The sequence below is a fragment of the Anolis sagrei genome, chromosome 5 (assembly GCF_037176765.1).
Source record: "Anolis sagrei isolate rAnoSag1 chromosome 5, rAnoSag1.mat, whole genome shotgun sequence".
NCBI classification, from domain to species: Eukaryota; Metazoa; Chordata; class Lepidosauria; order Squamata; family Dactyloidae; genus Anolis; species Anolis sagrei.
Window position 1 is genome coordinate 58,560,544 of NC_090025.1, and position 26,453 is coordinate 58,586,996.

The 26,453-nt window shown below is 40.2% G+C and overlaps 1 protein-coding gene across 8 annotated transcripts in view; it reads left to right on the forward strand.

The window, feature by feature from the left end:
• The window catches only part of PALLD (palladin, cytoskeletal associated protein), a 299,404-nt gene that overhangs the window by 270,535 nt on the left and 2,416 nt on the right, over positions 1-26,453 (forward strand). For all 8 annotated transcript variants that reach the window (XM_060778729.2, XM_060778730.2, XM_060778731.2 and 5 more), the window contains 6 exons: positions 6,114-6,263; positions 12,034-12,128; positions 18,563-18,695; positions 23,928-24,135; positions 25,772-25,937; positions 26,162-26,295. In XM_060778729.2, the coding sequence (XP_060634712.2) occupies positions 6,114-6,263; positions 12,034-12,128; positions 18,563-18,695; positions 23,928-24,135; positions 25,772-25,937; positions 26,162-26,295 (886 nt within the window). The remainder of the gene's footprint in view (positions 1-6,113; positions 6,264-12,033; positions 12,129-18,562; positions 18,696-23,927; positions 24,136-25,771; positions 25,938-26,161; positions 26,296-26,453) is intronic.

Below are 26,453 nucleotides of genomic sequence, written 5' to 3' on the forward strand. Positions count from 1 at the left end.
CAATATCTATAACAGAAATCCATGTTTGGAGGCAGTTTTTTACTTTATAGTTGTGTTAATCTAGAATATCAAGCACATTCAGTTTAATGCATCTGCTGCTTGCTTAATTCCTGGCAAGTCCTCTGCTTCTGTAATGAAAGAAATGTGTCATAAAATAATTACTAGCTTTTACAAGACCAACATCTGTCAGGTAAAAGTTACGAAATCTGTGAAATGTGCAGGTTCGAACTCATTTTTGCAACCATTCTGTTGCTCCGACTAGAGGTTTATAAATGATAATGTAACTTTTATTTGAAACATTAAAGTTGTGTCAGCATATGTGAGCACTTTAACAAGCCTTTTGTTGGCAACACAGGCATTTTGTAATCCTGTACATACATGCAGGAAGAGATTTAATACTACTGGGCAAAGTTGAATGATTTTCCGCACTGACATGCAGTCCTTGTCAGCATACTTAGATATGTCAACCCCAAATAAATATTTCAGATTTTGGAAATGGCTGGAATCCGATATCAGCCACCTATATTTAATATATTTAGTTAACTAAAGTAACTTCTCCTGGTCCAATTCCCCTTAACCTGATGAAAACATTCACCCATACTTCAATCACTGCTGGAATGGGATGGATCTCCCCATGTAGCTGATGTCCAGTAAATTAGGTTTGTGTATGTGTTGTAATTGTGGCAATAGTGTCACAATTGTTTTGCATTCACAATTATTGCTTAATCCAGATTGTGACACTTTTGTTGGTTAATTGTATTTAACAAAGTAGCTGTTATAAGATTCCAGCTATTAAGACTATAACTCCCAGAATCTTTGAACCAATATAATATCTGGGTATTCCAGCTGGAGATTCTTGCAAGTTGCTATCCATAAAAACCACTTTTCCAAGATATGAAACATTCCTAATTGAATGGTCATGATCAGGATTTAAGGGCATACCCTTATTTGGTGTATCAAGGCCAAGAACTAAGGGGTGGCCAAACTCCATGAAATATAAAGAAGTGGGGAAAATTCATTGTTGCAATCTGTAATAGCTTTGGATCATCCCTACAATTTTATGCTTTCCTTGGAAAAGTAATGATTTATTTATTTATCGTGTCAGTAGCAACCAGACAATTATATTACATTTCAAACCAATTTTTAACAAACAGACAAAACAGAGTTTGCAAGCTTGGTAGTTGATTAAATGTCCTTTGACCAGTAGCTGGCCACTTGGAGTGCCTCTGGTGTTGCTGCAAGAAGGTCCTCCATTGTGCTCAGGGTGCATTGCAGTAGGTGGTCTGTGGTTTGCTCTTCTCCACACTCGCATGTTGTGGATTCCACTTTGTAGCCCCATTTCTTGAGGTTGGCTCTGCATCTCGTGGTGCCAGAACACAGTAATGATGAACGTAATGAATTACAAAATCCAACAAAAATGTGTCTTAGTTTTTAGGTCTGTTCCTGGGCTTATTTGTGCTACTGATTCAGAGACGTGCATTGGATAGACTGCATCATTTCTAGTTCCTTAGATATAATTTTCATGATTTTTGATGGCCGAGCATTTAAAGACTAGTATATGGCATATGTTCTGTAGCTCAAAAAATGGAATGATGGGGGGAAACTAGTGCCATTTTTGGAATCAACAGGTCAAAAATACACAGAAACAGGTATAACATTTGAGGTACCAGAATGTGTGTTGGACAGTGTTATCTTAAGTGCTATTCGATTGAGGGCCTGGAGAAATAGGTAAGCTCTCTTACTTATTCGTGATGTCCCAGTTTCTCACCCAAATAAAAGATCTTCCTAAGTCATTTGGTGGCATAATCTTTTCATTCGTGACCGTTTGGCATGTTCATCATTGTTCTTAGGGATTGTTTGTTATATCACATTAGTTTGGACAGCTGAGCCCACATGTCTGACACTACCTTAATAATATAATAATAATAACTTTATTTTTATACCCCACCAACCATCTCTCCAATCGGACTCGGGGCGGCTTACAAGGGGCAAGACCAAAAAAATTACAAATTAAGAACAGAAACACCATTAAAATCAATGAATAAAATAAAAACAAACACAGTCATACTTACTTTTCTTAGGCGATCCCTCGTTGTCCGAGTAAAATTCTCCTCCAAGTTCAGTGTCCTGGCAGTGGGTACATGGGTGACTGTGGAGCCCTGTTCTTGACCTGCATGTTCTCCTGCAGTGAGGGCATCGGGTTCCAGGTGGAAGGCGGTCCCGGTCAGGGTTGGCTTGATGCGCCTTCCTCTTGGCACATTTCTTTCTTTTACCCTTCATTCGTGCCTCTTCAAATTCTACAGCACTGCTGGTCACAACTGACCTCCAGCTAGAGCATACAAGGGCCAGGGCTTCCCAATTCTCTTTGTCTATGCCACAGTTTTTAAGGTTGGCTTTGAGCCCATCTTTAAATCTCTTTTCCTGTCATAACAACAGTCATAACATACTTATTTACAGCTCCAATTTTACTTGTGCATCCCCCACACTGTTGTGCAAGATCAATTAACATCTCTCTCTAAGTATCTGTACTGGACAAGTATTAAAAGATTGGTCTAGAAATCAAGCGAATGTAGTTTTTGTATAAATGTATAGGAGAAACATTGTTTTCAAGGCCTGCGCAGTTCTTTGTAAATTAAAGCAGTGTTCCTTTCTTCATTTCTTTGTTGCTGATAACATTTCAAAGTACTTGTAAGCAGATGGTAATCTCATCTCAAACAAACCTTGGGTGGCAACATCTAGTGAGAAAGCTATGACAGAGGATATAAGTATGAAATATTCACTAGTGATTCAAGTAGGAATATACATCATCCATTTTATACAGATCTTCCTAGTTTAGCCCAACTGGACAGTAGCTTGGCACGAGCAGCAGCAGAGTCTTCAGAGTGGCAAAAATATTCAGTAATTCTACTGTAGGCTTCTATATGAACCCTGTTTGTGTTCGGTGTATTTGCTCAACATTGATGTGGGAGGAGTAAGGTCATGATAACATGCTGTGTCCAAAACCATCTTTACAGATATTCAAAGGGAGGATGGAGAACATGTAGCTTTCCAGATGATGCTGGATAGCAATGAGATGCAGTTCTTTAACCTCTGGATAGCTACACATTCTCCACTCTGTTGTATAAGTAGTTTGTAGAAATGGTGACCTCTGATTACACTGAGAAGCATATATATTGGTATGTTTGGTTCCAGTGGATATTAAATATTTGTATATTGAGAATGTAAACAACTTACCCCCTTGATACCTCATACACACACTTTTCAAGATACACCATTAGTTGTATGAAAAGTCTATAAGTTGTAAGTAATTATGTTTATTGGATTTTATTTTTATTTATTGTGATTTGTCTTTGATCTGTTTGTTTGATTTAATAATCTAATTGTAAATGTGATCGAAAGGATTGTTTTTTCGTGTTGTAAGCCGCCCCAAGTTCCTTTGGGGAGAGGGGCGGAACATAAAGAAAGCTTTACTATAGTATTATTATTAAAAGTTTTTTTATTTTGTTTTATTTATTTAAGTAGAAGAGTTCAGCTGCCCATGCTATGGGTAGAACCCAAAAAATCTGTAACATGTTCTGATATCTGAGATAAAGACTAAGCCAATGGTTATCGACCCGTGATGTTTTGGCCTTCAGCTCCCAGAAATCGTAACAGCTGGTGAACTGGCTAGGATTTTTGGGAGTTGTAGGCCAAAACACCTGGGGACCCACAGGTTAAGAACCATTGAGCTAAGCCATAAAGACCTCAGTCATTTTAGAAGTGGCAATTGCATATGATCTGCACAGGACATTATAGTTATTCATTAGTTATACATGAGAAATTACTCATGGGTTATACATGTTGTCAAAACAACATAAACACAAGTGTGTTCACTTTAAAATATATTTTTTCCAAGTTCTGCTGTCTATTTCTCCTCTTCTACTATTCCAAGTACATTGCCAAAACCAGACAGAGAGGATAGTTGTTTTCACTTGTAAGACCTAACTTTTCCCATGTTCTTTAAGAGCAAGAGAAATGTAATGAAAACGGAGAAGCAGATCTTGCCACATGCAACTCCATGCCAATTTTTAGTAATGGTTTTCATGTGCTGTAAACATAAAGAGTTGCTGTGGCTACTCAGAGTCTTCCTTTATGATGTAAAATGTCCTCTTGAGACCACATTTTGAGAAGTGCTGTTTTCATACTTCAAGCAACATTGCTATAAAACGTAGATAAGTGATAGGTGTTGGCTTTCAGTTTTCGCTATGTATGCATCAACATATATTTTACTGATGTTGTCTCTTTACTTAAAAGTAAATCCAGAAATTCACTACATGTTGCTGGAAAAGACGCAGCAAAGCAAGCTAATATATTCAGTAAAGATGGCCTACGGTATCAACATAGTCTGTTACAGGAAAGATGTTTCATTCCTGGAATCCAATGTGAGAATGGCTCATATTCCAATTAAGTTCTTCCACTAGTGCAAACAGATGTATGAGAGCTGCTATGCGACACATGCAGCCTCTTTCTTGGCATTCTGCAAGTGTTTGCATAGCAGCAGGAACAACTATGCTCCTTCCATTCACAGTTCTTTGGATACTGTCATACAATGGAACAACATTGTCATTCATTTCCTTGTAGTAAAAGAGAGGGCCTCTTTCCAACAGGGTTTCTCTCTATTCAGACCCCTAGTATGTTACAAATGAATGACTGCAGCCAGTAATTGGAAAGCAAATGAAAAACAATAGCGGATGAAGAACAATAGCTGCAGATGTTTTAACTGTTTGGTGCAAGAAGGAAGAGGAAGTTGTACTAGATTTTTTCATCTAAAAGTCAGAGAATTAAAGCCATTATTCATATCTCTTTATTTATAACTAGCTGTCCCCTGCCACGTGTTGCTGTGGCCCAGTCTGTGTATATGTGTTTTGTGTGTATATATATTTTGGCATATGTGTATATATGTATGTTTGCATATATCTGTGTAGTTTTGTGCATGTGTTGTAATGTATTTTTTATTTTTTGGCTTTTAAAGTCTCTTCTGCTGTGTTTTTCAGTGTTTTATGAGTGATGGTCACTCGTTGGCCTGGTAGGCGTATTGTGTCCAAATATGTTGTCAATTCATCCAGTGGTTTTTGAGTTATGTTAATCCCACAAACGAACATTACATTTTTATTTATATCAATAGTAGTAGTAGTAGTAGTAGTAGTAGTAGTAGTAGTAGTACAATACTCCTGACCTCACGATCATGTTAAAAAACAAAGTATGGATCATTGATGTTGCAATCCCAGGCAACAGCAGGATTGAAGGGAACCAACTGGAAAAGCTGAAACGATATGAGGATTTAAAGATCAAACTGCAACTCTGGCACAAGCCAGTCAAGGTGGTCCCAGTGGTGATCGGCACACTGGGGGCAGTGCCTAAAGACCTTGGCCTGCACTTAAACACAATTGGCACTGACAAAATTACCATCTGCCAGCTGCAAAAGGCCACACTGGGATCTGCACGCATTATTCACCAATACATCACACAGTCCTAGACACTTGGGAAGTGTCCAATGTGTGATCCAATACAACAGCCAGCAGAGTGATCTTGCCTGCTGTGGAGTCATCTTGTTGTGTTTCAAATCATCATCATCATCATCATCATCATCATCTTTATGTATAGCCCACCACCATCTCTCCAAGGGAACTTGGGGCAGCTAACATGAGGCCAAACCCAAAAATTACAATAAAACAAAATGAAATACATACAGCAGATAATAACATCAAATAAAATACAAACAATAACAAAATAATACAATAGGGTAAGCACAGGATATGAGATAAAATAATAAAAAAGTTTAATTTCACTAAGGGATGAGATAAAGTGCATTAAAGGACATTTTGTACTGAGACAGTCATGGTACAGGGATTTGTTGTTCATTCCTCAAAAACACACCAGAACAGCCAGGTTTTTAGGCTTTTCCTAAAGGCTGCTAGAGTGGGTATATTAGATACTTTGTAGTGTGCTTTTGGTGCCTAGCATTGATATCCTTAACTGAAACTTGTTCAGTTATGGGTAACGGAGACCTGTTAATTTATGCAATGATTACCCTATTCACTTCTTTATTCCTTGTAATTTGTTTTTGGATACAGATTTATTGGTTCAAAGATGGGAAGCAAATCTCTAAAAGGAGTGAACACTACAGGATGCAAAGAGAACCTGATGGGACCTGCTCTCTCCACACTACAGCCTCCACCCTGGATGATGATGGGAATTATACCATCATGGCTGCCAACCCACAGGTACACCAAGTCTTGGCTCCAGAATAAACAAGCTCTTGGGCACAGGTCTTTGTAAAGACTCATAGTCTTACTCTGGGGCAACTTAATGAGTGTGTGATGTCATTTTGGAGCAAATAATGCTTAAGGCATTATTTGGTTTCACACCAGTTGGGTGGGACCACTGCATGCTGCCAAATTGAGAACAAATTGCCGCTGGTGAACAATTTTCAAAATACTTTTCACTGTGATCTGTTTTTGAGCAACTGCCGTTATATTGGCCTTAGGTTAATACTTGATAGAAAAAAAACAAAGTTCATAAACAGAAAAATACTCATGTTGGTTCAAGAGAAAAACAGAATATATCATTGTACAAAGCCATACTAAGACCAAACAAATGCTACAAAGTATGCAAACTCTCAATTTTTCCAAATTTTCTTCATCAGAGTACGTGAATATTTAAAAGGTTAGCAGAGTGTGTACTAACTTGAGTGAGCACTGCTTCCTTATACAAACTTTCCTCTTGAATGTCTTTGAGCAGCGTTTTTATATGGAGTTCCACAATAATTGATAGAACACTGTTGATTTTGCAGCTTCCACAACGTCGAACTTCCTATCTGTTATAAGCCACTCAAAGAAGTTTCCACTTCTTTGTGGGTGGGGAGCATTCACACAAAGTGTGGTAGTCATAGGAAATAAGGCATATTTTACTACTTGATGTGAAGTGCAGAGGAAGACTTCAGTAGAAGGCAACAGAAGAAGCAATTTTGTTTTGTCACAGATTGACCTTTATTCTATTTTAGTCCTGACAAGAGGAGAGCCACTTAATCAATTAGATTTATGCAAAAAAATTCCCCCTGACATTGTGTCTGACTCTGGGGGTTGGTGCTCATCTCCATTTCTAAGCCAAAGAGCTGGTGTTGTCCATAGACAGCTCCAAGGTCATGTGGCCGGCATGATTGTATGGAGCACCATTACCTTCCTGCCGAAGCGAAACCTATTGACCTACTCACATTTGCATGTTTCCGAACTGCTAGGTTGGCAGATGCTGGGGCTGCCAGCAGAAGCTTACGCCGCTCCACAGATTTGAACCTGCGACCTTTCAGTCAGCAAGTTAAGCAGCTCAGAGATTTAACCCATTGCACCCACTGTTCTTTCTCCCACCCTGGACCTTCCACAGATATATAAACCCAATTTTCCTAGTTTCCAACAAACCTCACAACCCCTGAGGATGCTTGCCACAGATGCAGGCGAAATGTCAGGAGAGAACACTTCTAGAACATGGCCATACAGCCCAAAAAACCTACAGCAACCCAGTGATTTGACAATACATTTTCAAAACATTGTTCCAACCCTGGACTGGAAACAAGCCAAGATTTATTGCAACTAAAGCAAGAGTAACCTAGCCTTATTTGTGCTTATCTGGAAGGAAGTATAACAAATTCCTCTGCTGTAAAAGACTAAAGGACTGCAGCCCAAGTATACCCGTTGACACCTCACTTTTCACTCATCCTTCTCTGCAGCCTTAGACAAATACACTCACACACACAATAATCTGATGAATGAAAGACTGTGGTGTGTACCACCTAAAATCTTGCCAGACCCAAAATTGCAAATAGGGTTATGTTTAGAAATAATGAGCTCTATTGCTAAGGCACAGCTTATCCTCCCTAAGAGTGTTGTGGTCTGTTATGAATGTTGCTAGGCTACTCAACCATAATGGTTCCATTTCTCCAAGACTCCAGAGCTCTCAATGCCTTTTATTGCAAGACGCAAAAAATGCAGAGAGCCTGTCTTGGTATCAGAAAAAACCACAAAATGATGAGATATAAATGTTGTTCCTACATACAATTGATAACATGGACACATTACCTATATAAATCTCACAGTAGTACTTTATAAACAAAGGACCCCCGATGGCGCAATGGGTTAAACCCTTGTGCCGGCAGGACTGAAGGTTGGAGGTTCGAATCCAGAGAGAGCATGAATGAGCTTCCTTTGTCAGCTCCAGCACCCCATGCAGGAATACTCTTTTTCTGCAAGAAATGGTGTCAGTTTTCATTCAGTGTTTTTCCATTTTATAAGCAGACTTTCAAGCTCCTTCTGTTCTGCTCTCATCACAAACATGGTATCAGAAGCTTTTGTTTGTTCTTTTAAACTAATCAGAGTACCTCTGGTTAGTTTAAAAATGAAAAATGCTGGTTAATTTAAATTATGATTTGTGAACCAGCCAGGATATTAAGCCATGTTTTACATATGATGAGTTAAAAGTCAGATCAAATCATGGTTTGTGATACTGGCTTATTGCCGAACGTAGGTTGGCCAAAAATACTAACATAGTTTAGCTTAAGTCTTAGTTTTCTGGAAGGAGCCCCTGGTGGCGCAATAGGTTAAACACTTGTGTTGGCAGGACTGCTGACTGACAGGTTGACGGTTCGAATCCGAGGAGCGGGGTGAGCTTCTGGGACATGACAGAAGCATCCCACAGGTCATCAAAAATCCAGGCGTTCCCTGGGTAATGTCCTTGCAGGTACTCAATTCTCTCACACCGGTAACAAGTTGCAGTTTCTCAAGTTGCTCCTGACACACAAAAAAGGTTTTCTGGAAACTAAACCTTAGAATAAAGGGCATTTCAACCCTTTAGAATGCAAGACAAATTTTGTACAAAAGTTGAGATACCATCAAATAGTAATCTTGTAGGGATAGGAAGTAAGATTTAAATAGGCTTGAGGTTCTCAATCCTTGGCTTAAAGTTTAACCATCCTTGAGTTGGTTAAACACAGAAGTGAAGAAGAATCTTGTAAGAGGAAGAGTAGGGGACAAGACAACACATTAACTAGAGACACCAATTATATTTGGTGTAAGGGATGGAATTAATATTTGAGCAGGGGAGGGGCTGAAAAATATTTTAAAAATGAATGTCAATTTGAGGAGAAGAACCCTAAACTGATGGGAATCTTCACAGTTTGAGACTTACTTTGCACAAAATCACATTATAGCGTTTTCAGCCATTTTAGACATAAATTTAAACACGGTCAAATCTTCCTCAAAGTAAGTCTCACAGAGTGAATTGCAACAGGAAGAAAACTGCTAAAATTATTCTACTTTCATAAAGAAAAAAGTGAATGCCTTATAAAGTCATGACTAAGTTGAAGTTGTGTAAGCCCAACTCTTGTAACTCAAGGATGGGCTTTTTGGGCCAAAACTTTGAATATTTTTGTCTTGCTTTTGAGGTTCCACAATTAGCAAAGTTTTAAAAGATATATATACTTTTAAATGTGTCCTTTTATGAATTGTTTCTAAAAGGCTGTGTTAGTCAACATATCAGTTTACTTCCACCTTCATTGTAACACTTTCTTGTATTCCTAGATCACACATCTGTATTAACTCTGAGGGCTATCATCATACTTCCTTTAGTGTTTAGGATTACAGTGCATGCTTATTTTCATTTGATAGTGATGTAACACAGTTGGAATCTACATATTCTGATGTGAAAACCTTTGCATTAATCCACCGGTGCCCTTAGTATCTAATATACTGTTAAAAGCACAGTGGAACAACGTTAATGCCAGGAGACATAATTATGTTTATTTGGAAATGATACAATGATAGAGAATATGAATGACAGTTGAACCAAGTAAATACTCTTCTTTGTTGCATAAAATAAACTTCCAGATTCACATCCAGAGATCTTTGGTTGTTTTCCAAAGGAAATACATAAATCATATATTATTTGACCCATAGCCAGAGAGAAATTAAAGCAGAGTGATTTTAATTTTAAAAGAGCATCGCTTTAGGTTGTTGCTTAAAGGAATAACTGGTGATGAAGGTTCATAGAGTGCATGCAGTGCGTGCAAAAGGTCCCATCTTCAATCCCTGATATCTCCAGATAAGGCTGGAAAAAAGCATGCTGAAAGACCAAAATGTGGACTAGATGGTGTAATGATCTGGTTCTGTATAAAGATGCATCCTATGCACTAAATCAGGCCTGCACAACCTGTGGCCCTCCAGGTGACTGGGACTCCAACTCCCATAAGCCCCCAGCCAGCTTCTCCAATGGTCAGGAATTCTGAAAGTCCAAAACAGCTAGAGAGCCATGGGTTGTGCAGTCCTGCTCTAAACTCTGCAATCCTACACAGACATACCAGATGTGAATACCACAAAACTCAACAGGATTGCCTCCTGAGTAGGTATGCTTCATATGTTTGGGTTGATCTTTGTTGCAGCTTCATATATGGCCATCTGCAACCATCTGGTCTATATTCAGATTTTCATTATTCTGAATTTAAACCAGAGAGCAGGATATGCCTTCACGTTCCAGGTCATGTGCAATGAAGTTCCACCAAAATGAGAGAGAAGCCAGAACTGGGTGCAGACAACATCCAAAAAAGAGTATGTGAGGCTGTGTTTCAGTTAATGTTTTACACAATGTTAATTGCAGTTCTATCATCCCATGCTTGGCACCACCCTTTTCACCCCAAAGGAGACTCAGGGCGGATCACAGTACACATACACAGCAAACATTCAATGCTGCTTTGTATAGACAACACACAGACAGACAGTACAGAACAGGAGGTGCCATGGAAGGTTGGCCTTGAGTCCAGGTGGTGCTATTGCTCTATACTCTATGAGAAAGAGCCGTCAGGACTTCCTCCTTCCTTTTGGTCACCCAGCATTTTCTGATATTTTTTGTTTATGGTGTCGTAAAACACCTCCCCCACTTTTAGCGGTATCTAATTTCTCTAATCACAGCTAAAGCTGTTTTCAAATTGCTTAGGTAAACAATGAGCTAGGCTGACAGTTGGCAGCTCACGCCAACCCGGGACTTCGAACTTGCAACTTTTTGGTTGATGGATCTTATAATTGCTGATGATTTGCCAGCTGTGCTAAACCTCCGGCCCAAATGCACAAGTCTAGTGTTAGGGCACTTGCTAGGTCCATGTCCAAGCAGTATTATCCAGACTGCTAGTGGTCCCTTCCATGCTAGTGGTGTCTACTTACCTGTCCTCAATGTCAACAAGCAGGAAAAGGAGCATCAGCTGCTAGACAGCTTGTCTTCTCCCTGTGGGTGATGCAGATTAGGTTCAGGAGTGTGTGAAAGAGAGGTGCCATTTTGACTGTCTTGCCTAGGCATTGCCTAAGTTGGGAAAGGTCACTAGTGCCTGTAGGCATATTGCAAACCTCTCGTTCTGTTACTCCTTCCAGTTTTGGGCCACTTGTGAAATCTCTGGAGAGTTCCAGGGTGGAAAATTGACACCCAATGCTACCACTGCTCTGCATCCTCATTACCTTTCTTATGCTGTGTTTGAATAGAATCATAGAATTAGAAGAGATCACATGGGCCATCCAGTCCAACCCCCTGCCATGCAGAAAAAGCACAAAGTACCCCTGACAGATAGCCATCCAGCCTGTTTAAAAGCCTCCAAGGAAGGTGCTTCCACCACACTCTGAGGCAGAGAATACTCATTAAGTAGGCAGCTTACTAACTTTACATTGAGTCTCTGAGTTATTTGAGATCTCTGTTGATGGCCTCTCCCCCCCTCCCCCCCAAAAAAAACAACCTGTGAAACTTTATAGAAAGTGTAACCGCTTTGAGTCTCTTTTGTGGAGAGAAAAGACAGGGTATAAATAAATAATAAGAATAATGATGATGTCATGAATATAGATGTAAATGCAATGAAAACTGGTTAGTGTATATTCCGTTTCTTAAAATATGCATTAAGTGTTGAGAGTCACTTCTGGGTGATATTTTTTTAAATGTGTAATTTCTCTCCCCCTCCCCCATGATCCATAGGGCCGAGTAAGCTGTACAGGAAGACTAATGGTCCAGGCTGTCAACCAGAGAGGACGCAGCCCCCGAACACCACCTAACCAGCCTCACACCAGAAGGTACCACTGTCATCAATGAATGTTACTCAAGATGTTGAGATATGTTTGTGACTCCACTACTAGCAGAAAAAAACCTTTCCACTTCATTTATCATAATTCTTGCTTTGATTCGATTATTCTCTCAGGCTATTGGCTGTTGTTGGTATTATTTTATGTTGTTTATGATACTGCTTTTATACATTTTACTTTTGTTACGTTTTTATGTTTTAATCCAGTGTTTCTCAACCTTCCTAATGCTGTGACCCCTTATTACAGTTCCTCATGTTGTGGTAACCCCCATCTATAACATTATTTTCATTGCTACTTCATAACTGTAATTTTGCTACTGTTATGAATTGTAATGTAAATATCTGATAAGCAGGATGTATTTTCATTCACTGGACCAAATTTGGCACAAATTCCCAATACGCCCAAATTTAATACTGGTGGGATGGGGGGATTGATTTTGTCATTTGGGAGTTGTAGTTGCTGGGATTTATAGTTCACCTACAATCAGAACTCCTCCAACAATGGAAATGCACCTCGCTTGGCACACAGAAGTTCCATGACCAACAGAAAATACTGGAAGGGTTTGGTGGGCATTGACCTTGAGTTTTGGAGTTGTAGTTCACCTACATTCTGAGAGCCCTGTGGACTCAAACAATGATGGATCTGGATCAAACTTGACACAAATACTTGTGCCCAAATGTCAGCACTGGTGGAGTTTGGGGCAAATAGACCTTGACATTTGGGAGTTGTAGTTGCTGGGATTTATAGTTCACCTACAATCAAAGACCCCCACCAATGGCAGAATTGGGCCAAACTTCCCACACAGAACCCCCATGACCAACAGAAAATACTGTGTTTTCTGGTTTTTGGCAACCCCTTTGGAACCCCCCTCGTGACCCCCTTCCAGGGGTCCCAACCCCCAGGTTGAGAAACTCTATTTTAATCTATGTTTGACCTGACTAGTCCCCATGTAAGCCGCCCTGAGTCCCTTCAGGGTGATGGTGGCAGGATACAAAGCTAAAGTTATTGTTATTATTATGGATTGCCACAATTATTAACCCAGTGAGCAGTTCTTAATAGTAAGATTTGTGTTTTGGTTGTTTCATCTTGTATATTTAGGTAGGGCCTAAATGTTTCTTTTGTTGATTGTTCGGAATCAAAGAATATTGCATAAAAAGTCTTGTTGAAACAGATTATCTATTTGCTTTTGAAAATAAGGATACTTTTAAAGTTTTTACAATATTTATGGTCTGCCTGCCTGTATGTTTATATTTATGACCCTTCAGATAACTTACAATAACAAGAGTAAAAGCATAAAACTAGAATAACGGAGGGTTGGGTTTGTTTGTTTGTTTGTTTGTTTTGGAGAACATAAAAGTAACAGACAAAATGACAAGTTAATAGCCTTTTAAAAATACAAATTGAAGACTAATACAAAATACAATTAAATATATATCTAATGTTATTACAAACGATTTAAGATATGGGAGGAACCAAGTAAAAGTCCCAAATAGATTTACTTTTAGAAATACAACTCTCAGAAACCCTAGCCAGCAGATCACTGCCATGCTGGTTGGGATATTCCGTTGGCTGTCATTTCTCCAAAGAATATATCCAGGCTCTCTGCAACAGCTGTGTTTTACTTATGCTCATGTGCTAAATATAGAAAATATAAAATAAGAAGTATAGTCCCTAGACATTTTACATGGTTAAACGAATATAGCACATATTAATAGAATTCAGTTGCTGCATAAAGTAGAAATACCCTTAAGCAATCTTGTCCAGGAGTTAATTAGAGGAGGCATTCTGATACTGTCTGTCTTTCCACCTACATGTGGTCAATTTATTTATTTCGTGTCAAAAGCATTGCATGCATAAGTATAAAATGGATAAAAATAGAAGGAGCACAAGTGACTAAATAATTTTTGACCAAAACCAGGCAACAGCAACCGCATTGTCTATAACTTTAAACAAATCTTCCTCTGTGCATGAGGCAGGGCATTGTGGACAAACATACACCCGTAGAGTTGTTTGTTCTGTTCCACAGTCACACAACGTGGAGGATTCTTCTAAGTAATTCCATTTTGCCAGGTAGTATTTTGATCTGCCCACTCCACTTCAGAGTTTGTTCAGGGATCCTCCAGGTTGACAACATTCTATCAATAATCAAGCTATTGTTACCCTTCTGATGCTGGGTACTCTTTGCAGGTTATTGCTGCTACTGTTGTTGTTGTTATTATTTCATGTCAGACGCATTGCATAAATAAGTATAAAACTGATAAAATAGATAAAATAAAACAAAACCAGGCAACAGTGGCAGCATTGTCTGTAGCTTTAAACAATTCTTCCTCTGTGTATGAAGCAGGGCATTGTGGACAAGCATACAGGTGTGGAGTTGTTTGCTTTGCTCCACAGTTGCACAAGGTGGGGGATTGTTTTAAGTAGTTCAATTTGGCCAAGTAATCTTTCGATCTGCCCACTCCACTTCTGAGTCTGTTCAGGGACTTCCAAGTTGCCCATTCTTGTTTTGCCCCTGGAAGCAGTCCCTCGTGGGGGACCATCCAATTAGGATTTCCCGGTTTAGCTGCCCAGAGGGATGCTCTTGCTGTTGCTGGGGGAACATTAGGAGTGATGGTTCTCATGAAGCTTTTCCTTGATTTGAGTCTACTGGGAGGAGGCTGATAGCCATGCAGTGGATGGCTTTCACAGTGCCCAACCTTATTTCTCTCACAGTTAGCAGCAATTTCCTGTCACACATTTTTGGGGGGAGAGGGGGGCAATGCTAGTTAGCTTGTAGAGCAGTGGTTCTCAACCTGGGGTCCCCAGATGTTTTTGGCCTTCAACTCCCAGAAACTCTTACAGCTGGTAAACTGGCTGAGATTTCTGGGAGTTGTAGGCCAAAAACATGTGGGGACCCCAGGTTGAGAATCACTGTTGTAGAGTCTATTAACAGATGAGGTTTGAGACATCCTGTGATTATTCTGCATGTTTTGTTCAGTACTATGTTCACCTGCTTCACGTAGGCAGACTTATGCCAAACAGGACAAGCATACTCAGCAGTTGCATAAGACAAGGCCAGGGCTGATGTTCTTACTAATTTTGGGTCTGCTCCCCATGCGCTGCCAGTAAGTTTCCGCAGGATGTTATTGCATGCAGCTACTTTGTGCTTGGTGTTCATGCAGTGTCATCAAATTAAAGCATGTTCAGGCCTAGATGGGGCTGGGAACCAATGGAATTGATTTCAGGTCCACCTTTTATGGACAGAAAAGTTATTTTCACAGAATGTATATCTCTTTCTGCACCAGAGTTCACTCCATTTATTGATATTCTTAATCCACTCTATAGCATTTTCAGCAGAGTGTTTTAGCATAGTGAAGGTAGGACAGGAAAGTCTGCTTCCGCCATTCTTATTGCACAGTCTGAATCTATGTTCTGTGAATTTGCCATAAACATTGGGTATGGTTTCAATTAAAAGTTTTTCCGTAGTGCTGTCTCTGCTGTAGAAAGTAAAGAACGTAAAAGAAGTGAATGTAAGAACATAAAAATAACATGAAAGCATATGAGTTCAGGCTGACTTGTTTTCAAACATCACAAAAATGAAAAATGGAAGTGGTTGTGATAAAGAAAGGAAAAGTGGAAAAACGGAGACGGATGACCTGAGCATGATCCAACGTGAGCAAAGCATTTTTGAGTTCCATCCATTTTTGATAAAAACAATCAGCATATGCTTAAATCTTTCCCACTGAAACCAAATGGAGTCAATAAATTTGGCAGGATGGTGCCCAATGTATTATGTGGACGGGCGGTGGTGGGGTTACAACTATGTGACACATTTTTGGCCTAGAGAAATATTCATTTAGCTAGATCGTTCCACTGCTTTTCTGGTTTTCTTGCAGGGCACATGAGTGTGTGTGCATGTGTGAAACATATCCGAAATTAATTGGAACATGATGGCGTTGCTAACATCTGGCACTTCATATATTTTCAAGTTTCTGTCAGCACTCAGTTTTGAATGTGTGTATAATAGAGCAAACCTTATGTGGCTCATAAACAGGGAGCTTCAATTTAAATTTATGTTCTTCTAGCCATGTAGAAATTGCCTTATGCTTCCTCACATCTTACTTGTTTTATACAGTGGTATTGTAATTGAGCTCTTCTCTCCCATATCGCCCCCCAGCCATGTTCTCTTAAAAGCCAAGAATTTGCTTAGGGTATAGAAATAAATCCTGCTCATTTTAGGCCAATTTAAAATCTACTTTGAAATTCAGGAAAAATAGGTACTAGGAGGTGAAGGAGAGGAATGTTGTACAAAATCTGTTCTTCTGCAGAATGATCTTTGGTTATATACCACTGCTTATGCATGCTTCTTATACACCTTGGGATTCTAGTTTAGAATGGAAACTTTGGGTATTATGTCAATTAGAGGTATGCAATTTGGCCAAAAGGCATGCCGTTTCAGGGACCATTGTTGGCTGACCCCTCATTCTGTTTACTAGAAAGTTACTCAAATGGGTGGGGTGTTGCCGTTTTCATTCAGCAAATATTTGGTCCATTGGAAAATTTAAAGGCTCAGTTCCCAATCATTTTAAGGCCTATCTGCATGAAACCTAGCTCGGTTTTAGACCCCATTTACAACTGCAGGCCTGCCAAGTTTCAAAACAATTCACCCGTCTATTGATTTTTTATAATTATTTTAAGTTTTAACTACAACATTTTTTAAAAATAAGACAAACCACAAGAGAGGGTTCAGGGAATTGTAGTCGCTGGGTTATTTTAAGCCATTCCATGTGCATGGGTAGTGGTGGTATGTGGATATTTTTCAGCTGAGGATATTGACTTTCAAAAATGGAGTGGGGTCCAGGTTCATTGGGGGATCACGAAATAGGGTTTTTGTGACTTAGCAATAAGGGTGTGGCCTTAGGATGTCTTGAAGTAATGGATTCTATTGACGTAATTTATGTATGTGAATCCTTAGGAATCACCATGAAGTAGTGGTTTGGGCATTGAACTAGGACTCTGGTGAACAGAGTTTGAATCTCTGCTCAGCTATGGAAAACCACCGGGTGACCTTGGCAACTCATATTTATTTATTTATTTATTTATTTTATTTACTTTATTTGTATACCGCTCTTCTCAGCCAATTAGGCAACTCAGAGCGGTTAACAACAAGTAGCGGCAAAAAATTCAATACAAACATCGTACAGCCATTTTAAAAGACAATTAACACAATAATACAATAAGCAATTAACATCAATAACCATCAGTAAACATCCATAAACAACTCATTGCCGTCTCATAACTAAAATCATCCATTGTACCGATTTCCTATAATTCATTGTAATTCATTGCACTGCCTATTCAAACCCCTGTTCGAATAACCAGGTTTTTACTTTCTTCCGAAATGCCATTAATGAGGGAGCTAATCTGATGTCTGTGGGTAGGGCGTTCCACAGCCAAGGGGCCATTACCGAGAAGGCCCTGTCCCTCATCCCCGCCAACCGTGCCTGAGTTGCAGGCGGGATCGAGAGCAGGGCCTCCCCAGAAGATCTTAAAGCCCTCGTGGGTTCATAGGCGGAGATGCGTTCGGATAGGTACCTTGGGCCAGAACCATTTAAGGCTTTATAGGCCAACGCCAGCACTTTGAATTGTGCCTGGTAGCAAATTGGCAGCCAGTGGAGCTGGCGCAACAGAGGACTTGTGTGCTCCCTGAGTGCCGCTCCTGTTAGTATCATGGCTTCTGAGCGTTGGACTAGTTGAAGCTTCCGAGCAGTCTTCAAAGGCAACCCCACGTAGAGAGCGTTGCAGTAGTCTAAGCGGGATGTAACCAGAGCGTGGACTACCGTGGCCAAGTCAGACTTCCCAAGGTACAGGCGCAGCTGGCGCACAAGTTTTAACTGTGCAAATGCTCCCCTGGTCACCGCTGAAACCTGAGGTTCATACTCTCTTTGTGTTAGATGAAAGCAAGGGAAAACCCCTTCTGAACAAATTTTAGCAAGAAAACCCTGTGCCCCCGCTGGTGCAATGGATTAAACCCTTTGTGACAACAGGACTGCTGACCAAAAGGTCGGCAGTTCAAATCCAGAGAGTGGGGTGAGCTCCCATCTGTCAGCTCCAGCTTCCCATGCAGGGACATGGAGAAGCATCCCACAGGATGGTAAAACATCTAGTGTCTCCTGGGCAACATCACAGACAGCCAATTCTCTCACACCAGAAGTGACCTGCAGTTTCTCAAGTCGCTCCTGACATGGGGAAAAAAAATCCCAATCTACCACGATACTTGTGCACAACTAAATTGGGAACCGTATGTCAATTTTTATTATATACTGCCTGGTAATTTTATATAGAGCTGGGGCATGGCAAAAGCTTAATGTTACTTTCTGAGCCATCGTATAAATATCCTATCTTGCATCTAAACAGGGTTTGTTTACTTGATATGTTTTCAACAGGCCTCGTTCTCGATCAAGGGATAGTGGAGATGAAAATGAACCAATCCAGGAACGCTTCTTCCGACCTCATTTCCTGCAGGCCCCTGGAGACCTGATAGTTCAAGAAGGAAAACTTTGTAGAATGGACTGCAAGGTATAAATTTTACCTTTCAGAATTATTAATTCAACTTTTCAGTGTAGGTGATATTCAAACAGATGGTATAATCGTGGTATTCTTTGTTTATTGTTAATTATATGAGGAGAGTTTTGGAAGGTAGAGGATGGGCCTAATAACAAACTTATGTATTTTATTTTATTTTATTTTAAATCCATCGTATTCAAGAATTCTTGGGTTGCAAATTGACTATTGAATTAATTGCTGGTTGGCTCATGTACAGGTTGAGTTTCAGTTTGTAGCATTTTGAAGCCAAACACTGAACCATTACTGAACTAGAGATGCATGGTATGTTATTTCATGGAAAAATAACTTTGTATGTGGACAATTTCATCACAAAGGAGGAAACCATGACAATGAAAACAATCTGGCTACCAGTATTTAAAAAAAAAAACTCTAAAAGAAATGAAGAGCAACACTAAAAAAAACCAGGGGAAATTCCAGACAAAATTCAATCAGAGCCAGCTAACACCTCCCAACAAAGGATTCCCCCCAGGCAGCAACCAGCCATGCTTTGAAACTGCAAGGCCATTAAATGCTAATCAAAATGGCCATTTGCAATGTTCATACTTGCCTCAAGCAGACAAGAGTTCTTTCTCACGCTAGACATTCCACAGATATGTAAACCTCACTTGCCTAGTTTCCAACAAACCCCTCAAACTCTGAAGATGCCTGCCATAGATGTAGGTGAAACATCAGGAGAGAATGCTTCTGCAACATGGCCATACAGCTCGGAAAACTCACCCAATGATTTCTACCCAATGATTTCAGCCATGAAAGCCTTCAACAACACTTTTTAAAAGTTAGCTATTAAGTGAAGTTCTGGAAACAAAGTTCATTCACAAAACACAAGCTCCCTCTAGTGGTTTTCCAATCATGGATTTCTGGAAACAGTGCCTCAGACTGTATTTCATTCAAAGAGTGGAACTGGATATACAAAAATACCCGCAGAGTGCACAAGTAGAAAAAACTGAGGAGACTCCACATGCCTAGGAGAATTGCATAGAGAAAAGTTTCAACAAATGAATAGAGGGCTTTTCCCTCCTTCTCTGCTATTTCAACGAAGTCTGGAAAGGAATAAAACATGAAACAAACCAGACAGGGAGCTGTTTGGCAGTTGACTAGAATTAGAATTAGGAGCCTCCGGTGTTACAGTGGATTAAACCGCTGAACTGCTGAGCTTGTTGACTGAAAGGTCACAGGTTCAAATCTGGGGAGCAGGGTGAGCTTCCGCTGTCAGCCCCAGCTTCTGCCAACCTAGCAGTTCGAAAACATGCAAATGTGAGTAGATCAATAGGTACTGCTCCGGTGGGAAGGTAACCGTGCTCCATACAGTCATGCCGGCCACATGACCTTGGAGGTGTCTATGGACAACACTGACTCTTCGGCTTAGAAATGGAGATGAGCACCAATCCCCAGAGTCGGACAGGACTGGACTTAATGTCAAGGGAAATCTTTTACCTATAATTTGTTTTGAACCTATACTCCATAGTGTGATTGTATTGATAAAGGAAGATTTGCATTTATAGAAACCGTTTATTGAGTAACTGGTTGTGTTGTAATATTATTTGTGTAATGGAGAGCACAGCAGAGCTTAGCTCCACTGGTATAACACTGGATGCAGATCCATGATTCCTGATTCAAACATGGTCGGTACAAAGGATAGTGAGACTGAATTGGCTAAAAAAGCCAATGGGATTTTGTCCTGCATAATTAGGAATATAGTGTCTCAATCCAGGGAAGTCATGCCACCCCTCTATTCTGCCTTGGTCAGAACAAACCTAGAATACTGTGTCCAATTCTGCGCACCACAATTGAAGGGAGATGTTGACAAGCTGGAATGTGTCCAGAGGAGGGCAACTAAAATGATCAAGGGTCTGGAGAACAAGCCCTATGAGGAGTGGCTTGAAGAACTGGTCATGTTTAGCCTGCAGAAGAGAAGGCTGAGAGGAGACGTGATGCCCATGCATAAATATGTATGGGGAAATCATAGGAGGGTGCAAGCTTGTTTTCTGCTGCCCTGGAGACTAGGACACAGAACAATGGCTTCAGACTACAGGAAAGGGGATTCCACCTGAACATTAGGAAGAAATTCCTAATCGTGAAAGCTGTCCAGCAGTGGAACTCTGTGCCCCAGAGTATGGTGGAAACTCCTTCTTTGGAGGCTTTTAAGCAGAGGTTGGATGGCCATCTGTTGGGGGTGCTTTGAATGCAATTTTCCTGCTTCTTGGCAGGGGGTTGGACTGGGTGGCCCATTAGGCCTCTTCCAACTCTATGATTCTATGATTTATTCTTCCTTCAGGCTCCATAAAAGAGAAGTGAACACTTGAGTTTGAGATCTTACTCAATCTCATAAAAGTTTGCATATGTAATACAAAATTATGATTTCGTGTTATGTGTGAAACCAGATCTGTAGGTTCTTAGGCAAATATATTCTGTTTGTCTTCCTTTCATTATAAGTGCACAGTATTTGCAAACACAGTACATTTATCATATGACATCTCTCGTTCAGTGTGATTCAAAATAATTTTGTCCTGCTCTACTACATTTGACTAAAGAGAGTATTGTCATTAAATGGTTGATGTCACCCTTTATATTACTTGACATATCAAATAAAACATGGTCATTTTATGCCCATACATTTAGACTATTTTACAATGTCATCAGGATAGACAAACTCAAAACCTAACATAAATAAATGGCTCGGCAGCTTCTTCTGATGCCCCCTTGTGAAATGCACAAGTCATCCCCTTGAAAAGCTGGCTTAATCCCATGTTTGTTGACATTATGTTTTAACAAAAGTATTAGATCACCCCACTTGAGCCATATGTATAGGTGGAGAATGCCAAACTGATATAGAAAGTAGCTCTTTGATGGGATATATTTGAAAGGAAAGAAATTCTGTTGTCAATCTTGTCTGTTGGAGCTAGGTGTGAATGTTTCAATTGGCCACCTTGATTAGCATTCGATGGCCTGACAGTTTTTATCGGTGGCTTGTTAGTGCCTGGGGGAATCCTTTGTTGAGAGGTGATTAGCTATCCCTGATTGTTTCTTGTTTGGAGTTCCCCGGTGTTTGAGTGTTGTTTTATTGTTATAATTTTAGAGTTTTTAATATTGGTAGCTAGGCACTAATAAGCCACCCTTAAAAACTGTGGGGCCATCAAATGCTAATCAAGGTCGCCAATTGAAACATTCACACCTGCCTCCAACAGACAAGAGTTCTTTCTCCCACCCTGGACCTTCCACAGATATATAAACCCAATTTTCCTAGTTTCCAACAGACCTCACAACCTCTGAGGATGCCTGTCATAGATGCAGGTGAAACGTCAGGAAAGAATGCTTCTAGAACATGGCCGTATAGCCTGAAAAACCTATGTTAAATCTGTACCTCTATGCAAAGAGAAAGAAGTCCAGCGTTGGAAGAAGAAAGCCAAGATCAGATGCTCCTTCTCAGGCCACTGGGGAAACATATAATATAGGTGTTTACCACTTCCTCAGTATCTAGACTCCAACATTGTGGATGGAAGGCATTCAGGGGAGGTCTTTCGGGTGGCCTGTAAGACACTATAGGTGCGGAAGGTCTACATCTCTCTAGATTCCTGGAAATGCTCATTGACAATTGGTCTCAGCCTTGGAATAAATTCCTTCCCATTGTTTCAATGACAGAAAGTCTTGTCAAAGAAGCAAAAGTCCAACTGGGTGGCCAAATTAGTGCAAATGTCTGTCCTGCTCATTTGAACCCAGGGGTTTTTTACTCATCTTAGCATCTTTAGCCTTCCAAAGGTCTAAACTGAAAATAATGAAATTTGACCGGTGAAGTCCTGGATCAGAAGATCTATATGCATCATGTTGCTACATTTCTCGATGCCAGTGCAAAACATTAACATTATAAGCAACATTTCCCTTGTCACCATTGCCATTCCCATGTTTTCAGGCAGTAGAGGAATGAGCAGGGATGCATCCAGTTTTCCTGTAACTGGACATACCGCGACAGGCATCTGCAGAGATCCCCAGGCATCCTTGAATGTTTTTGCTGATGATATCCTGGCTTCATGTCCAGCTACAGGAAAGCCACTGGATACAAATTTCCCTATTTTTCTTGCATGGAAATGACCCTGTTCGGAGTTGAAAGGTATATTTGGGAGGAATTTTGGTTGTTGCATGGTCAGAACAGAATTCTAACTTTTGCCGCAACTATAAAAGTTAGTTGTAATCATGAAACTCCAGTGTATGCTATCACAATTAGCTAAAAGGGTATCAGTCAAAGAGGGTTCAGGCGTCTGCAACTTTTCTGAGCGGTTTTTTAGCGTTGGCAAAAAATCTCCCCACCCACTGCCCCAAGTGGCAACTCTTACTAATAATGATGCAAATCTTTCAGCAAGATGAGGTTGATTCAAACATTCTTAATAAGTAATTTAACAAGTAATGAATGGTATATTGCTAGAATGGAATTTGAACTTTACCGAATGATTTTCAATTCAACCCTCCTTTAATAGGAAGAATTCTTTTATCACGTTAGGCTTCATGTCGTTGCTAAGGAGAAAAGACTAGTGAAAGGTAGTAATCAAATACAAAACTGTAAGGAGATGACAGAAAGCATGTGAAATATTCTCATTGTATGTGTTAGGAGCCCCTGGTGGCACATTGGGTTAAACCCTTGTGCCGGCAGGACTGAAGACCAACAGGTCAGAGGTTCAAATCCAGAGAAAGCGTGAATGAGCTCCCTCTGTCAGCTCCAGCTCCCCATGCAGGGACATGAGAGAAGCCTCCCACAAGGATATTAAAGCATAAAAAAAACATTTGGATGTCCCTTGGGCAACGTCCTTGCAGACGGCCAATTCTCTCACACCAGAAGTGACTTGCAATTTCTCAAGTCGCTCCTGACATGGGATAAAAAATTATGTGTTGTGACAATTACTATTATGGTGGAAACCGAAATAGAACTTGCCTCACCATTTTGATCCAAAGCATGAGAATCTACACATTTTTGGACTGCTACTCTTAGAATGCTACAGCCAACATTCTAGGAGATATCATTCCAAAAAATTAACTTTCCAAACTCTGCTGTTCTCTCAGAAGTATATGAAAGAAAACAATGACAGACTTGGATGTCTTTATGATCTTTTGAGATAATGAAAACTCAACACAAATGCCGGTATCTTTTCTGCAATCTCTCTGACTCACTGGACTCTTTACTGTTGTTTTTTTAAGGTCAGTGGCTTGCCAACCCCAGATATCAGCTGGCAACTCAATGGAAGAGTAATACGTTCCGATTCCTCCCACAAAATGCTTGTGCGTGAAAATGGTGTACACTCCCTGATAATAGAGCCAGTCACAGCAAGGGATGCGGGCATTTATACATGTGTGGCTACTAATCGAGCTGGTCAGAACACATTCAGCTTGGAACTGATTGTTGCAGGTAAGTTTGAAGTGCATAGTCCATGACCACACAAGAAAGAGACATTTATTCTGTTGAGGTTGTTTTCAATCTCCTTGGAAGTTATGATCACATGGGTTCCTTTCTTTAGCGTTGTTTTAGATGCATCTTTGGCCATTCACCTTATCCCCCTATGGTGTTTTCAGAGTATTGTGCCCATTACACTGTTTGGTTGTTAGAAACACCAGGCAATGAATCCTTAACAGATAGTTTTCAGGAATGAATCTATCTATCTCATAATCTCTTGCCTGGGAATTATACAGCATTTTTCTAATTGCTCAATGCACATCACATCCAGTCTCCTGATATCTTGGAATTATTAACTGGGTATGGCTAAATCTGTATTATGAAGGATACTGGTTAAATGGAAGTGTGGCTTTGAGAGATGGTGGCACTTAATGGATGATCTGGAGTCTAGGACATGGGCATGCAGACCAGGACTCCAGATCCGTCACTCTCAACAAACCAGAATTGTGAGTTCAGGAAAGTTCTTTTCCCATTCCTTATCTCATTAGCGGGGGAAGACATGAGTTCTTGCACAACAGGAAGCTTTTGTTTCCATGTTAGTTTCTAGTTAATTTAATGTATTGTCGAAGGCTTTCATGTCAGGAATCACTGGGCTGTTGTGTGTTTTCCGGGCTGTATGGCCATGTTCCAGAAGCATTCTCTCCTGATGTTTCACCTGCATCTATGGTAGACATCCTCAGAGGTTGTGAGGTATGTTGCAAACTAGGAAAATTGGATTTATATATCTGTCAACTGTCCACGGTGGGAGAAAGAACGCTTGTCTGTTGGAGGTAGGAGTGAATTAGCATTTAATGGCCTAGCAGTTTTCAAGGGGTAGCTTGTTACTGCCTGGAGGAATCCTTTGTTGGGGGGTGATTAGCTGACCTTGATTGTTTCTTGTCTTGAATTCCTCTGTTTTTGAGTGTTGTTCTTTATTTATTGTTATGATTTTAGAGTTTTCAAGGTGGCCAAGTGCTTCTGGAATATGACCATACAACCCAGAAAATACACAACAACCCACTGGTTAATTTAGCCAGCTAGCCAAAGAAGCCCACTGGTTAATATTGAGTGCACAGAGGGCCATGCTTCAGTGAATATTGAGTCAAGAATTCTCATTAGTCCCGACTTATTGTCATATCTGACTATGGCCATTGTGACTTCGATTAGGACGCGTGGAGAAAAATGTGGCCTGCAGGCAGCAGATATTTCCCAAGACTATTTTGAGGCCTTGTGGAGACACCTGAATGTTGTTTGTGAATGAAAAGAATGTTATTTTCTGTTCTGTAAATCCTTCACAAGTAGTAGTTTTGCTTTTCATATAAAATGAACATAGAAGGGGCCAGTCCCTAAAAAAATGAAAGGTAGAATTCTGAAACTGGCAATTGCTGGTTTTTCACATTTGTGGGGTTAGGGTGGATCTCAGGGAGCAGAAAATTAGCTGCCAGATCCTGTGAAGTTGTCCATCCTTGAGCTAGATCCTGCCTTGGGTCACTTTCTGGACTAGGAAGTTCCCTTTTCCAGAGTCAAGAGTTCTCCAGGTAATGCAGTGTAAACTAATATGGGAGCTTTCAATTATACCAAGGAATGTAATGCTTTTTCCCCCTTTACACAGCCAAGGAAGCACACAAGCCCCCTGTATTTTTAGACAAACTACAAAACACCGGAGTTGCTGAGGGGTATCCTGTGCGACTGGAGTGCCGGGTTTCCGGAGTGCCATACCCTCAGATCTTCTGGAAGAAAGAAAATGAGTCACTCACCTATAATACTGACAGATTGAGGTTAGTCTTGTTTACTCTTTATTAATTTTTGGGATTCTTTTATGAATACTGTGATATGCTAGTTACTGTTTTTTGAATAACCATCTGTTTGCTTTTCAAAAAATATTATGTTAAGTAAAAAAATTATAAATCCAGATGTAACTTTATTGGATAGTAACCTAAATTGGAAATTGAAAATTATGTGTATTAGAGGGCACCTCATTGTCTTTTACGTTGTCTTACAGCATGCACCAGGATAACCATGGCTACATCTGCCTACTTGTTCAGGGAGCTACAAAAGAAGATGCTGGTTGGTACACTGTGTCGGCAAAGAATGAGGCTGGAATTGTGTCCTGCACAGCAAGGCTGGATGTCTATAGTAAGATAACCTTTGGGAGGTTACTTCTGTTATTTGGGGAACTGGGGTGAACCTAAAGCTGTGTCCTAGAATTTATTTATTATTTATTTATTTACGATATTTCTATCCCACCTTTTTCAGTCCGAAGGCGACTTAAGGTGGCTTAAAAGTTGGCAGCA